General features: G+C 35.3%; 1 protein-coding gene across 1 annotated transcript; it reads left to right on the top strand.

Annotated features, from left to right (window-relative positions):
- The first annotated feature begins 13,182 nt into the window (after nt 1-13,182).
- LOC131602026 (uncharacterized) lies at nt 13,183-16,517 on the top strand. Its single transcript, XM_058873971.1, has 4 exons — nt 13,183-13,786; nt 14,736-15,019; nt 15,110-15,337; nt 15,525-16,517. The coding sequence occupies exons 1-4, from the start codon at nt 13,363-13,365 to the stop codon at nt 16,008-16,010; spliced, it is 1,422 nt and encodes a 473-aa protein (XP_058729954.1). The 5' UTR covers nt 13,183-13,362; the 3' UTR covers nt 16,011-16,517.
- The last annotated feature ends 1,380 nt before the right edge of the window (nt 16,518-17,897 follow it).

Raw genomic sequence — 17,897 nt, 5'->3', positions numbered from 1 at the left:
TTAGTCTATAGCCTAAAACTTTCAAAACGATGCATATTTTTTTTATATTTTTTTAAACTGAAAACAAAACAAGAAAACAAAAAAAAAAAGAAAATTGAAAGAAAACAAAACAAATAAATGATTCTCTCCCCCACACTTAAGACATACATTGTCCTCAATGAAAGAACATAAATATAAAATAAGAGTGAGAGAAAGGAAAGAACACACCCGAGGAGTTATGGAGGATAAGTGATCACATAATCAGCCTTTCCCAAAGAGATATCTTCTACATTCTCTTCTTCCAGAGCGGGGATCTCATGGAGTAGCTTTGGGTAATTCCCATTGAACTTGGAATTTATATTAGTGTCTTCGCCTTTTATTCCAGGATCAAAGAAGAATCTTCGATAAGTAAAAGTTTCGAATGGGCATGTGATCTTCTTTTCCACAACCTCGGAGATCAAAAGATTAAGGGGCTGCCTCACTACTTTTGTTTCACCTTCCACTTCAATTGAGACCCTATGCAAAATCATGGACGGGCTAATATCGGGAATGTCGTCCAAGGTCCATCCAATTCCTTTCTTATGCTTCTTCAAAACCTGCAAAAACTTACTTTCTTGATCAAAATAAAGTTTAGAAGAAATTATAACCAGAAGTTTTTCATTCATCTCTAAATAAGCATATTTAAGATTTTCAGGAATTGGTTTCAGCTCTCGGGAAGGTGGTTGTTCAATGGATGGTTTGTTCCAGGCAGCCGGGGTGTCGAGAGCTTCATCTACATGAACAACTTCATTTGCAACCTCATCTGCAGTAAGAATATCATTTTGCAAGGCAAGCTCAATTTCAGCACAAACAGAGCAAATATTAGTGTCAGTACAAACATCACAAGAGTAAACATCATCAAAACCAGACAATGATGGAAAACCATCTGCAAACGAATCAGTACAAATATCATCAACATTTTCAGAAAGCGACTCTATTTGAAAAATAGATTGCTCATCCAAGGGTTGTTGGTTTGATCCTTGAGCTTGCTGCATGGCATTCATCAAAGTGGCAAGTTGTCCAATCTGTGTTTGCAAAGTCTGAAGAGTAGAATCTATGTGTTGTTGATACTGAAGATTATTTGCAGCCATTTGTTTGACAATATCCTCTAGTGAAGGTTCGGAAGGTGCAGAGCACACAACCTGAAATTCATTCTGATGCATATGCGGATCCTCACCTGCAAAACCATTAAACCTAGGCAACAAATATGTTAAACCATATTCCAATTCAAAAGGTGCATCACCCGCAGGATAGTCAATACATAAACCATTATAGTTCACATTAGGGACAGCCAACTGCGTTAGTGTTCTTTGTTCAGCCATGGGTTCAACAAACACCGAAATACCGATTATGTCCCATACATGCAGAAAGAAATAGAAAGGAAAACGATTAAAATAAATTTAGAAAAATATAAAAACACAAAATTTAAACTAATTAGGACAAATAAGAATTTTGGGAATTTTTTTGGATTTTTTCAAAACTGACAAAACAGTAAATAATTAATTAAAAATAGAAAAAAGAGGAATTTGGCAATTTTGGGTCGATTTCCCTTACTCTTCTAGAATAAGGGAGTATTGATCACACGATTTTTCTGCTTCCAGTAGGCAAAAACTTTTTACAATCGAACACAATTTTTCCAAAAACCGATTTTTTTCGACTCAAAACGCAAATTGGCCAAAACCGTGGGGAAACTACGGCCTAAACGCGAGAACACTAAACCTATGACTCTAATATCAGTTAATAACAACAAGAGTCCCCGGCAACGGCGCCAATTTGATCCGCTGTCGCGCGCGGGTCAAAAACGAGTTAATTTATAAAACTGTAGTACGACGGTAACGGTAACTCGAATATCGTCTCTCAAGGACTCTTGGTTATTACTAACTGAAATCGAATTGGGGGGGGTTGGTTTGGTGGTCGAATTATAAAAAGTTCTTAAAATAAGTGATTCTGGAAATAAGCTGTTTATGAAAATAACTGATTAATAATTAAGCTAAAACGAATCAACCTACTGTTTCGACTCCCAACTTATCATCGATTTATAAAATCCCAATTCCCTAACGGGTTCGTTCGTTCCTATTCGATTATAACAACTACTGACAAGCGCAATAGAAATTATACGGCAGATGTTCCTGAATTCCGGATTAAGCAAACGGATTAAAACTGTTACGAATTAAGCAAACGCAACTTTGATCGTTCGTGATAATATAAAAGTTATGTTAACACGAAATTGATTCAGGATCATCAATCAACAATCGAATTTAAGAAATCTATCCTATAGCAACAATCAAATTAAGCAAATAATTGGAATTATAGGAAGAATTCAAAGGAAACAAATAATTGGAATTATAAAAACCTCAAAGTGGAATCCGAGTCACAGCAGATTGATCCTTGATGAATTAGTTCCTCATGATCATACAAAGCAAACTCCAAATTCGTGAATAGTGTCAAGTGAAAAAGTAGCTGTCCGGCCAGACCTAGACTAAAGAGAAGACAAAAAGAAATTCGGGTCATAACCCAAATGGGTCAAACAAACATCACCCAGACCCAAAACTAACGACCCAAAACTTATAAAACTAGTGCCTGCAGCTTCAAACGAAATTCTGGAAAAATGTGCTCCAAATCTGACTTTGACTCCAACATAAAAGTTGTAGCTCTTTCTCTTAGCTTTCCGGCGATTATTAGAACGCCTCAATCGGACTCCCGGAACTCCAGTTATGATCGTTTCCCTGCAGACTGCTAAAGCTGAAAAATAAATACGAAAATCAAATAATAATAAAAATAATTTAAAATATAAAAACATTATAAAATACAAAAATAAGACAAGCAAACCATGGAAATGTATAAGTACAAACGTAGAGGAATGTGCATCAAAATGCACTGATCAAGGTACCCTCTCCCACGTCCTCGGGTACTCGCACACGGCGTCCCCGGCCACGCCCACGTCCCTGTGTCGACGCCAGCTGCGCCGCCGCCCGCTCGCGTCTAGCCGATGCAGTCAGGGTCTCCCTACCCTGTCTGATGCGTGCTGGTTGGTTGCCTGACATGTTCTTGTAAACAATCAAAATCGATTAATATGCGAGACAAAATAAAAAACAAAAAAAAATGCACTTCTGATACAGTTCGGAAGTTCATTTCCGAAAACTAGGATGGAGGTGTTTTCGGAAATGAACTTCCGAAACACCCCTGCGCAGAGCTTCTCTGCAACCTCCAATGGCAGACCCAAAAAACCTACACCAAAACTATTTTTATGCCTACTAAACATCCTAATATCAGTACTAACATATCTTAATGTGATTTTTTCAGTTTCTAAACACTTTAATAGAGTTTATTCAAATAGATCTAAAACTTGAAAAAACAATGATAAACTTACCAATTAGTGTTTGATGATGAGTTTGGTTGAGATTGGAAGAAGACTTGGGCAATCTCTTTGATCTTACACTTGCTTTTTGCAGAAAATTTGAAGAGGGGTTGTGTTTTGATTTGAATTAGGGTAAAATGTTTGGGGAGGGGGAGTGTTTTGATAAATCTGCAAAACGCGCAGTATTTCGGAAGTTCATTTTCGAAATGCTGTTTTCGGAAATGAACTTCCGAAATAAGACAATTTTTTCAAAAAAAAAGGCGTTTTCGGAGATGCATCTCCGAAACCACCTTTTTCCTTGCATTTCGGAAGTTCATTTCCGAAGTCAGGGGTAGTATGGAGTTTTCACCAGAGGTGGACTAGAAGGTAGGGAGGTTGGCAAAGAAATTTTCTTTTTTTTTAGGAATGCTTAACCATTATCTTGAGGGCACTGGTTAGCAAGACTCATATTTAAATACATTACAAAGGAAACCATTGAAGTTATTTTCTAAAAAATAATTTAAAAATACATATTGATCGGTAAGTAGTAGGAATGAGAATAAGTAAACCAATTAACAGATGTTTATGACCTAGTTTACACCAGTCTAGGTCAACTCAGATTTTTTTTTTTAAATTGAAAAGGTTTATGTGTTTTTATAAGTATATTTAGTTTTAAAATATGAAAAATGCTAACATATACTTTAATGGCATATGTTAATGATATTTTAATTAGAAATATTCTCTTACAATACGTGTATTTAATTTTTTAAAATTTTAAATATGACTTTTTCACATTTAATTTTTTCTAATTATAGAATATTAACATGTGCCTTTATGACACATGTTAGCATGACCCAAAAAAAAGTTATGCCACACACTATAAAAAAAACGATCAGAACGACATATTTAAATAAATATGAATAACTTCTTCATTTTTATTATTTTATTTTATTTGTATTTTCAATTAAAATACAACAATAAAACTTAGTTATTTATAAGTATGAACAATGTCATAAGTTATTTTTGTAACACCCCAAATTTATCCAGTAAATTATAAACGAAAATCAGAGTATTTTAAAAACTTTCAACATACAATGGGATGTCACATTTCAACTTAAAACAACAAACAACTTCTAATTCATTTAACGATGATACATAGTATTCGAAAACATAACTCTATTCAATCGAATCTAACTTCAACTTATAAATTAAAAATCAATTTAGAAACACCTTTTATACAACTGAAACAACTTTTAAACAACGAAGTACTTAACAAAATTCCAGATAATACTTTCTTCAACTAAAATAAATGTCAACTTAGAATACAACAGTTATAACATAATAACAACTATCCTCCGAGTGCTACGTATCAGAGCCGGACCCTCTTGACTTATCTTAGAGTAACATATATACTTCATTAAATTACTTCAAACTTCTACAGCTATTTTTTAGTACCTGCCCATTTCCCATGGTAGGGGAAATATCAGCAAAATGGGTGAGATATCTTACAATATAGAGGAATGCGTGATAAGTAATATAGGAGATATATATCATACATAATTTCACCACTTCATACCATAATTACTACAACTTATATCACAACACAACCATCAACAAAGCATAACAACAATTTCAACTTCACAACGATAACATCAACACATTATACCAACTTTTCATCATCACAACCACTAAAAAATACGACTTAATATGCGACTCAATTTTATGCAACTTTCGTCACAACAAGGTTATCAATCAAACATAACAACATATTCATATTCACAACTATGTCATCAACACATAATAACATTCACTTCACAATCACAACAATTCAAAATGCAACTCAATATGCGACTCAAATACAATCATATGCATATGGTATCATTTGGAGTAAAACTCTCATCTCAAACATTTGTCACTTGGGCCATCGTCACTTTTCCATTTTCAGGCCATCGTCGTGGTTGCCATTTTCAGGTCGTCTCAAACATTTGTCATTTTCAGGTCGTCTCAAACTATGCAATGGATGCGACTCAATGATGCAACATCCACAAAACACCACATTCACAACACGTCACAACATCGGATAAACATCTTCAACTCAATGTCAATATTCAATGGCAACAACAAATCCATTACTATTATTATAGTAATTCATCACTTCTCGGTCACGTCATTACATCATATAAACATACAACATTTATTCAACTTCATTCTTATCAACACAATACAACTTATCAATATTGACCATAGGGTCTACGGCAACAAAAACAAATTCATCATACTAACAACAACAACAATTCATCATATTAACAACAACAACAACGAATTCATCATATTAACAACAACAACAAATTTATCATATTAACAACAATAACAAAAAATTCATCATATTAACAATAAACATCACATTACACAAATCAAATAATGACATAGCTACAATAAGATGCATAAGGTGGAGAAATACCCTATTTAAATAGCCTTGTCTAACTTTTAGGAAATAACGGTCTTGATCAATAGAGCGTTATTTGAGGAAGATAGTTACACAATTCAATATGCACCATCCAGATTTGTTTTGAATGTCTTGAATGCCATTTGACTAACATTTCAGAGCGCAAATTCCAAAAAAAAATGTGTATGCGAAACATGTTCTACATGTCCTTCTAACGCGTACTTGAATGCGCGGTCCATATTGTGCACAATTAAAACATGTCTTTCATAACGTTTTGATATTTGATCAGACATTATTGGCTTTCTTCCCATAGTCTTCCATACTCTTATAAACTGCATTTTATCTTCATTAGAGATACAGTTCTACAGAGGATCATATACTCTTAGAAAAAATCATATCCCTCCTCAAGACATAAGACTAGATATAACTGCTTTAATGTCTCAAACATTCCTCATAAGCAACTTAGCAAGCTCTGAGCAGTTTTTACCATTACACTAGTTAAACATGAACTAGTACTTTACTCCCCCTGTCATGGATAATCATTGCCTATGTCAATCACCACTTGACCATCAGACGAGCTCGTGTGAAATTATTTCATTTCTCGTAGAGAAGAATAATATTTTTGCATAACCCTTGAGACCAAATGCAACCTTCAAATTCCTCTGATGAAGGTCTTGACAATTTTACATATGTTGTCATAAGAGAGCTCTTTGGGAGGATAAGATGTCATGCACCCTTGGTTTGACTCTACCATCCCAAATACATGTTAATCAAATTACTTTGACTGACGACACTCTCTTGCCCTTACATCCATTAGTAGTTGTTGATACTACTAGAGTATTCAACAAGACAGTGCTTCAATTACACTTCTGTAGAAGCTACTCATTCTAATATACATATGTATACGAGCCTCTTCTTACTAGTGAGCATCAGATTCCCCCACTCATAGTCCCAAGCATCTTCAACCATGATGTTATAACATCATTTGGACTTGTCGTGAGTTTAAATTCTTGCTTACATAGGAGGGTCTAAAGAGATCATTCCTATAGTAGCTACCACACAACAGGGAACCATGGAGAGAAATAAGTTCTCATACAATTTCTAAACCGTAGGATTGCACACACACACACACACAGCTCAGACAAATACTCAGCTCCCGTTAAAGTATTTACAATCAGACACATGCATACATGGTGGTCCATAGGTTATGACAACCTTCTTCAGTACACCATTCGTACCAGGGAATTCTTCATCATGACCAGTATTCACACCACTTGTGTCATATTAGGCTAGTGACTTGTCTTCATGCTCCACAACTGGATTGATGTTCCAACATCAATTCAGACATCAGTCTCCCATGGTTTTAGAGACACCATTACTCGGTCATCAATAGTTACCGAGGAACTCATTATGCTTGATAGTATTTTCTACAACCCATTCAAGTCAACACACAAACCTGGACACCATGGAGAAAACACATCCTTACATATTTTCTAAAATAAAGAGTTCAGAAAGTAGTCTTGCATCCACATTTGATAAACACCCAGCTCCCGACAAGGTTTTTATCATCAGTAACATGCATATCTGTAAGAACCTCTTCTTACAGATACACTGTAATACGGTGAACTGACTTTTAAAGAAATGTTGCGGATAGCAAGAGTCGCCACCGACTTTTATTTTATCCAAATTAAATCAGAAAGGCTAAAAGAACAGGAAAAACCTTTTTAAAAGAAACTGAGTTCGGGGGGTAATTATGCAAAGGGAAGGTGTAAGGCACCCTTTGCATTCATGGTTTTCCATGGGCTCTTAATTGCTTTGCTCTTTTTCGTTCAGAAATGTAGAAGAAGTGAATACGGACTTTAGCTCGTAAATGAGCGTAGCCATTTTGAAGGTTTATGAGAAAGAATATGAAAAAGTTTTAGCCAGAGCAAGGCAATTAGGGGCAATTACCTTAATAATGTAGAAAATCAGTTCTTTTAGCCTTTCAGGGTGAAAGGGTCTATCCATGCCATAAGAGGGCAGGAAGCCTTTCATTTAGAGGTTGAAGGGTCGTTGCAATATCATTCGCCATAAGACTGTCCCATGCCATAGAGAGGCAGGTAGTCTAAGGGAAGGATCAGAATAGCCTTTCGTAGGCAGCCAGAGGATACCTCAGCCTTTTCGTAGGCAACTTCCGAGGGTCGAGGTCATATTGGTGTATCGAAGGCAGCATCATTAGGGTCTTATGACATTTGCATAATCGAGGCAACATGGCCGAGGTATCCTCGTATTCGAGGGACATGGCTATTCTGCAAAAACACAAGGCAACAGGCAACAAGGGGGTTACCAAAAAGTGTGTGTGGGTGCAACAATCACGTGATCAATTCGGATATTTATCTTGTAAAATTAAATGATTCTAAATTCAATTTCAGGGTTATCACTCCCTAGGGTTACTAACCATGCAATAGTATAAACAATATAATTAAAGCAATATGGGGAAGGGGAAAAAGAAACCAGCGGGGGAAAGGGAAAATGAAGCCAGCGGGTTTGACATAAGTAATAATTAAAAACAGAAAGATTAAAAGAGATTAGAGTTTATGGTTACCGACTATTTGAGCTTTGGCGGTAGGAAAACCCTGAAAATGTGGGAAAAATAGAAACCAAAGGGCAGTGAGTGCATTATCAATTCAAACGACAATTAGGGTTACCCCTAATTATACAAATAAAATAAAATAAAATAAAATAAAACAAATACTTAAGATAAAAATAACACTTAGCTTTTGATTTGATCTGATATGGTTGGCAGTCGGAGGTAGCCTTGGGGTTAACCCTGAAAAATGGGCAGAACAAAGGCAGACAGAACAAGACGTGAATGTAGGCAGAGTTCATTGTATTAAAGGCAAACCCTAAAATAAATAAACAAATAAAAATATTAAGATAAAGATTAGATCGGGATTTAGCTTCGTAATGGGCGTGGCACGTAGTCGGAGGTAGCCTCGTTGCTAACCCTGAAAAGGACACGGAAAAATAACATTTTTAGTGTATGGCAAATTCTTGTAAATATTAAATCGAGTGAAAATTGAATTAAATAACAAGATCGATTTAATTAATTATTGGTTTCGCAACCTAATTAATTAAATCGAGGAAAAGAAAGTTAATCAGACAAAAAGTATTTTTCTAATTTTTATGACTTAAAATAAGACAAATATGATTTTATGAAGGTACTTAAATAAATAAACTACTTTTAAGAAAAATAAATAAATATAATTAATATAAAATAAATAGTGTAAATAATATAAATAATTTTTGTTATTTGTAAAACAAAAATATAATTTTGAATAAAATGGTTTTATTAGAATGTAAATATATATATATATATATATATATATATATATATATATATATATATATATATATAAATAAAATAAAACATTTTGTATAATTAAAAATAAAAACAAATTGAAAGAAACTTAGCTTGGATCTGGTGTTGCGAGCTTTTGAGGGTGTATCATAGGCCTGTGCTTCTTGTATCCTTGGATTAATCCTGTGGTGGAGATCTGATGTCACACCATAATCTTCATCACGCAGCGCATATTGGATCTGAAAAGAACTAAATCCACAAAATTATCTGTGATACGGAAGGTTCAAACAGGCGCCCTTCCTATTGCCAAGGAGACGAATGATCATCTGTGCCATTGATGCTACTTGTCAAACTAATACCAACAAAACATGATAAAATAAAACGAAAAAAGCACTCATGGGAACGCGCGCGCAGGCTCGGCAATTTTAAATTGAACCAATGAAATGTTGACACTGCATCGTCTTCCCCATCAGCCTGTCGCTTTAGGCACCATCTTTTACCCACGGACACATACTGTAGCAATAGGTCATGCAACTCACAAAACTCACAATACACAATAGAAATCAAATGTGAAACCATGTATGGATGGTAATTCATCCTCAGAATTCAATGGCATCAATTTCTACACCTAATTTTACCTATTTAACGAAACCCCAAATCAAGGTTAAAAAAAACCTAACAATGGCATCTACTTCATTCTGCATCTAAAATTCAATTAGATCATCCAGAAACCTCACCTGTGTTCTCACGATCATGAATGCATCATTTAAACATGTTTATAATATGCATATAATCGAAATCGAAAGAAAAAAGAAAGAGGCAAACCGTGGTCCTTAATGTATTGATTCGGAGTGCATTGATCAACGGAGGTGGTGCAATTAGCTTCAGAAGGCCTTGGGAAATCGTTTGGTAACTTCAGAAGGGTCTGGATCGATCGAATTCTTGACCTTCAAGTCTCTTGAAGGCTGCGGATTTTTTGAGTTTGACAAGGGTTCTCTTGTCTGCAGAAAACCTGTGAATCCCCCCCTTTAGGTCTGCAAGGGTTATGCTCTTATATTGGAGCGAATTAGGTCACTTATTTTGGATAAAATCTCAATGTATCTTTGATTGAATATTTTGGAAGATATGATGTTCAAATCTTTCTAATTTTGATCCAATTGGCCTCAACCTATACCAATTATCATGAGTACGAATTTGGATTGATAATATGTCATGAATGTAGATTAGATATGATCCTCTTATGCCTTTGAGTTAAATATTTGAATTTCTCTTGATTTATTTGATTTTAATCCTTTTTTTAATTGAATAAAAAATCATAATAAATCAAATAACCCAAATAAATTCATGGCAATAATATTTGTGGTATTGGATATCATAAGGATGAATATTGGGCCAAGAAAGGTTGGGTCCCTTTGCAAAAAGATTCGTTTTGAAGCCTTTTCTTCATATTTTCTTCTTAAAATCGACCAACTTCAACAAGGCATATCTTTCTCATTTTTTAAGATATGGAAGAGTTATAGGACTTTTTGGAAACCTAAAGAGGTCCTTTAAAATCCACTTTGGAAGCTTTTTTTCATTTGAAGATTTTATCTTGATGATATGGGTTTTGACAAAAAACTGCTTTTGGTTGACTTTCAAAAAGGACCTATAATCTTTTGATCCATATCTCTCAAATGAAGCATTTTTAGACTTGGTATGTGAGAGACAAATTTGTAGAGAATTCAATTTCCTTCAAATTGAGCTTTGGATGGAAAATTTATGATGTTCCATGTGAAAGTTATGGTCGGTCAAAGTTCAGTTGACTTTCTCCTATGAAAATCCTAATTTAGAAACTTTTGGAATTGTCGATTTCTGATCTTTCCTTGATGAACCATGATCAATTCTTAATCAAATGGTGAATGATACTTCAATATAAGGATGTTTGACAAAAAATCAGGAGTTTTGACTGTACTTTGACCACAGTTGACTTTTAGGTCAAACTAGTCGACTGTTGACTCTCTGAGCAATTGAGTGATCAATCTTTTGACTTGGGCCCTGAATTTTGTCATGGAGGTAGTTTGGAATATCATAGACCACATGAAATACCTTGGAGCCTTTAGATCCCTCGATTTTTCTTAGAACAACAAAACCCTAGTTTCTTGAGACTTTTGTTTATGAGGGATGTCTTTGAACATTTGTGCCTTGATTTGAATTTGAATAAGAGAAATAGTATGGGCAAATTTTAGGGTATGACAGCTGCCCCTGTTCAATTTTCTTAAACCTGAAGATGTAGAGTGGTTGGTATACCAGTCAGAATCTGAAGGTAGAAGAGGATTGAACACTAGAATACCCAGGAATTTGCCCTGGCTGAAACAGGGACTTTTGCCGGAGACAGGCTTAAGGATGTCGTCCACTAGCAAAACACTTGACAAAAATTATACTGATAAGAGATAACCACTTTAAAAAAACTCAAATTTTGGAGAAATAACGTAGAAGCGGAAATGTGTAAACCTTTGAGCCCTCTGCATTATTGTTAAGATAACTTGAAGTCAAAGAGGTGCCAGTAACATCCCTTTTCAATTCAACATACTCAAGGTACTAATTCAAATGTATTGCCTAAATTAGACGTGTAATGACATGGATCCCACACAATATAAAGAAAAATGTAAAAAAATATTCACTAACGACACAAATTATTATTCACACATTTTCAGAAACCTCGTATCCTTTCAAGTGCTCCATGTGGCCTTTAATGAGACCTCTCACGCCTCATTTTTACATTCGGATAAGCAACCGCACTATACAAGAAATCATTGAAAAAGGCAAACACAATTTTGAACATTGTCTCACTTATTTGACCTGCCTTGATATACATATCTCTTTTGTTGTACAAATCACCACCTAATTCTAGAGTCAGTGACTTGGGGGCGAGGGGGGGGGGGATTGTTTTGGACTGATCTAATGCCTAATCTAATTGGCAAACATGATTCAATTCAGAAAAATTACACAACAACTATGCAATCACAATGCAACCCATGATTCAGGGAAGCACTCTCGTGGCCAAATCACGACTCTAATAACAATCATGTGACATCTTAGGATTTTCACTAGATACCTTGTAACAAGATAACCGTTTTTAGGATCGAGAGTCATATTCACACCATATATATAAAAAGGTAAACTTATGGTGAAAGATACATTTTTCCATTCAGTTTAACCTCTAGACTCCTAATTTTTTAATTGATTTAAGCGTTAAAGTAATCACGTGTATACAATGTCTTCGGTGAACAATCATTGTTCTCTATTGTGTTTCATCTATTTCATCCATCGTCTTCAAACCCACTCCGAATATGTTATCATATTAGTATAAGGATTAAAATTCATCATTTCGAATATGAATTGAATTCTTATTAATTATTATTTTTTCTTTATTATATATATTTTTCAAATTCATTGAATAACTAAAATATTTAAATTAAATATATTATTTATTCAATAAATAAGAAAATAAATTGTCTTTTAATAAACAACTCAAAAAGTATTATATATATTTTTTAGGAATCATTGTTGATATATCCTAGACCATTTCATTCAAAAATTGTTTGGAAAATGTGAACACCAAATATGAACACTTCTACATATTGGAATCAAAATCACAACCTGTCAAATTACGGAAACAGATCCCCTCATGTTGTTTCCCTGCTGCTCTCTCTTCTGTGCAGTTTCTATCCATTGATTTAAAAATTAAAGGTTTGATCTTCTCAATTATTCAATACATTTTCTTACCTTTCCTTCACTAGATTAATTGAATGGCTGAAATCAAAGCAGAATGGGCAGAAGGTGTTAAAAAATTGGAGAGGATCCAAATCCGTCAAATTACATGGATTACCCCTTCGTTAAAAACCAGTAAACCACATATTTTCTTTTGGATTCACACTACTGACCTCATCTAATCCCGTTGACTTTTTGACTTCTTATCTTAAATTATACACCAGCATTATTTTTACATTTTCTACAACTCCATACAAAAACAGTCACATCCCTCAGGCCAACTAAACCTCACTCATTTCAACATTAACACAATTAATTAAAGAAAACAAAAACACCATTCAACCGTTTGTGTAAATTTCTTTTCTCTTTCTCTCTCTAAAACACCCTCAACCAACCATAACTAACATTTAATAACACCACCGAATTCACCGACTTCAAAGGTAAACAAACAACAACAACAAAAACAAAAACATGACCATGGACCGAACATCGTCACAGGGAAGTTCACCGGACTCACCATCACGATCCTCAAAAGTACTATCCATCGAATGTTTCAGAGGAAGTTCCAAATCCGGCGACGTGCTACAGACCGGCGATATAGTTGAAGAGCTTCGACTGGGAGGCTCAGCGAACTCACTGATTCGGTTTAAGTCGCCTTTTAAGAACGGTAAGAGTGGTGTTAATAAGATCCTTCAGGAAGCGTATAAGAAAAAAGAGAGTTCTATTCTTGTTCGAGTTCGGCGTGGAATTGATGAGTTCGCTGAGTTGCAGGCTTGTATTGTTCCTAATGATTTGTCTGGGAGTAAGAAGTGTTATGTTCTTAGGTCTATTACGGATCCTGATTATCTTGTTGGGTTTTTGGATCGAACTGAAGCTGAGTGCTTCCAACTCCAAGGTACTGTTGTTACTAGTTAATTTCACTTTCTTGCTGGTTTGAAACTTGATGCATGTTTAGATTGAACGACTGATTCTGCTCCACTAGGTAGCGTGGTGGATGACGGGCTACCACACAGGGTAGCCGTCTTAAGTTTTTGTAGACCATGTGTAGGTTAACCATGGTTTAACAACCACAATATTAATTAAAAGCTCTATTTAACCACCACGTTTTAACTGTGACAAAGATATTATGAGAACTTAGCACATGCTCAAGACTGTTCTGGGTGAGGCGTTGTCAACAACTTTGCAAGACATGGTGAAGGTAAATGGGACGAGGTTGTTGATAGTATGCCGGCTTGAGTCACAAAATAACAGTCAACAATCCCCTAAACATGAAGTCTTTAAGGGCGAAGTGGTTAAGAAAAGACACAACTGTCTAGATTTCTATTAGGATTTTGTTGATTTTAGCTGGATAATTAATGGGCACATGGTAGTTACAACCGTTGGTCTTCTCTGGTACAATTTTTTCTTGCTGTTGAAGATTAATTCATGTATGAAATAGTTTTAATTTTAATTTGATTTTTGATGAGAGCGATCTTACATCTAAGGTACTGCGTTATTTTCTTGTTCTGGTTAGTTAGTAAGTAGCATTGATCCCAGGTCCCCCTCTCCTTTGCCAAAACCATACCGTTACCCCCTTTTTTTTTACCACATAGTACTTGTACTTGTCTCAATCTCACACAAATATGAGGGACACATCTTCCTACTTTTAATATTAGTAGGGATAAAGTTCATTAAAAGCTCATGAGTGTTGAATGTTGATACTGATATGACACTAACATGTATAATTATGTTTACTCACTTCTATTTTCATAAATTTACTGTACCTATGTTTCATTGTTTGCTAGATGTTCATTTGTTCAGCAATGGTTACATATTACGACTTATGATATAACTGTCCTTTTCAGCTACAAGGACCACTAGGATGGTAAATGAGCTAACACAAACCCGAATACAAGATGGATTTGTCTCGTATCCATGGGAGAGGAGGATGCAAGAGTTGCTATCAGTTCCCAATTCTAGCAACTTTCTTTCCATATTACTTCTTCCCAAAGTTTCAGATAGGGTAGCTTCTCGCTACAATGACGTGGAGGACACACTAGCCAGGGCAAACGCATGGCTTAACGCAGCTCAAGGTTCAGGGGTCCCTATTGTCTTTATGAATATTCAAACCGAGTCTTTACTTACCAAGGTAAACCATCGACTCCTTGACCATTTTATAATTCGAACACTGTCCTTATAGACTTTGTCTGTGATAACTATAGTTTGTCTTGTATGACAGATATCCGGAGAGACTGCTTCTTCCACTGTAAACACAGGGTCCTTATCCGACTTATGCAACATTGCAAATGCAAGCCTTTATGGTTTTGAAGATTATCACGGAGTAGACATTGGTGTTGTTAGAGCAATTCGACTATGGTATGCTCCAATGGGAGGAGAGTTCTCAATAGAGATAAAACTAAGAGACGATGATTCAAAGCTTGGCTTTTCAATTAGTCGTACAGAAGAGGTTTCTCCCTCTCTTGGATCTTGCATACATGCTATGGAACATATACACAGACACTAACACTAGACACAACACTGACGCGGATAATAAAATTTAAGAAAATCGAACGATTGAACATGATTAAGATTGTCCAATACTAAACAAGTCTTTAATTATTGAATGTTTGATCTGATAATTTTGTGATCAACAGGGTTTCGTATTCATCTCATCATCAGTTACAGATGAAGGTAAAGAAAGTTCACCAGCCACGCGTTCAGGTCTAAGCAAACTATACAAACTAGCTACAGAAACTTCAAGGCTATTAGTAGTTTCAAGGCTTTCAAATCAAAGAGTCCTCCCATGGATGGTTTCATCAACAGGAGCAATTCGATGTTATGACACAGTTTCATTGAGCCAGAAACTCTCTTTACATCGACACACTAAAGTTCCTATTCTCCTACACGTCTTCCTTTGGGACAGAACAATGACTACTTCAAGTGTAGAGAGTACAAAATCGAAACCCCTATCTCCATCCGTGTTACCGTTACCATCTGAAGTTCAATCCTGCAAAGGTTCTGATTCAGGTGATATCAGTACCCGTGATAGTTCTCAGCCTATGCAGCTTGAGAAAGACACAGCTGGAGATGTCTCATTCAGATTCCAGGACTTCTCTCTGTCTTCCACCAACTGGGTATGAACATGATGATACACATCATTAAACACGGTGTATGCTTGGATACACGGTAAGCTTGACGAAATCACGGGGACACTTTGATTATGCCAAACTTACTGTCAATTCAAACATACACGTTGTAACATAAGTAAGTTCCTTTTTGACTGTCAAAAAAAAAAAAAAAAAGTTCCTTTTTGTACATAGAAGATGATATACTATATTGCTTTTAGAATTTCTTAATTATATTTTTGAGTATGGATAATTAGTGAGAGTGTTACTACTACATGAATGAGTGTGACTATTATTTGAATACTACCAAGGAAGTTTGTGCTTAGTAGGGACTACTGGTTTGAAAGAAGCAATAAATTCAACTTTGAAAATGGCTGGTCTGTCGGCGCCTGCAATATGAGAATACTACTACTATAATAGAGGAGAGTGGGTTTCTGAAAGAAAGACTTGTTGATGTTGAATGCTAAGAATACTTTACTGAGTCAATGACCATACTTGGGCCTACCAGCTGCTTCTTCTCAATAGTTTTGAAGTTATTTTGAAAATTATGTTGAATGGCTTTATGAATTGATGGCGACTTAGTATGTCTATAGGATTCGTGATTGCAAGTGTACAGTCGTATCGCGTAGTTTATCAAATCTAAAGGACCAAAAATCAAACTACAGTTATCTAATGTTACTATGTAAATCTAAAGCCAATGATTCTTGTTGAGGTTGAGAGAAACGAGAAATAAATTTAAACGAGGAAATACAACTTTAGTAGAAAAATTCAATAACGAGACACCGATATGTAACTCGTATCATACTTCGGAGATTCGGTAAAACGTTAGCGTAAAATGTGTCAGAATACTTTTCAGTAGAAAATATTGATTTAAAAGTCTTTATCTCACACTCTCGTGCTATTGACTCTGACTATACTCTTAAACCAAAATGCTTTGCCGTCGCTCACTCATTTGAATTAAAAGTAAATTTTAAAAATTAATAGGTTTTAATTAATCCTAAGTGTTCTCAATGTGTTTAGGATTAATGCCTAGTTTCTACTATCCGTTTAAAATTTCAAATTGTCGCTCTATTGACCGTAACCTTTATTGACTTTTTATTCTCGTTATGAAAACCGTTGTAATTTTAGAATTAGAAACTAAAACTATAATAATATTTTATAAAAATAAAGCTTTATATTAACGAGTCCGTCCGAAGGTGGAGAAAAACACAAGAAAGGGGGGGGGGGATTGAATTGTGCTCTTTATCAGATTTAAATTCCCTTTCTTTTAAATTCTTTTCTTTCTTCTTTGAATCTCATCTTCTGAATATGTTTTTATGTTGCAGAAGCATGCTTGGAATGGAGTTGCATAACCAATGAGATGTTCATTTAAACTTCTTATGTATTATCAGAACTTCTGACTTACTCAGTACAATTCTGGTTGTGTTTGCACGTCTTGAATGAAGTTCAATGATTAGTACAGAAAGTAAAGAACACGTTTATTTTTATCCTGATTCACCTTCTGAATAAGGCTACCTCCAGTCCACCTTCTTCAGGTGATTTGCCTCTGTCCAGAGGTCTTAATCCACTATAACTAATCATGATTACAACTGCACGATCCTCCGTCGTGACTAACCATCCTGCACAGCCAACTGCTGTGACTAACCATCTGGACAATGACTCGTTTAGTGATCTCCACGAGATATAACGTCCATTGACTCAGGAACCATGCACAAGCTATCCGCGAGTGACTAACCCCTAGTTGACTGAACCGTTAAGTGTCCCTTCTGGATATAACATTCATCAATCTAGTAACCTGCACAATAACGTGTTGTGATTAACTCCCTGCACAACTACCTACTGTGACTGACTGCAATGGACTGTTCAGTGATCTCTACTAGATATAACATCCATTGACTCCTG

Source organism: Vicia villosa, linkage group LG5, assembly GCF_029867415.1.
Source record: "Vicia villosa cultivar HV-30 ecotype Madison, WI linkage group LG5, Vvil1.0, whole genome shotgun sequence".
Lineage (NCBI taxonomy): Eukaryota > Viridiplantae > Streptophyta > Magnoliopsida > Fabales > Fabaceae > Vicia > Vicia villosa.
Note: the sequence above shows the minus strand (reverse complement) of the source record. Positions and strands in the feature narration are given on the sequence as shown.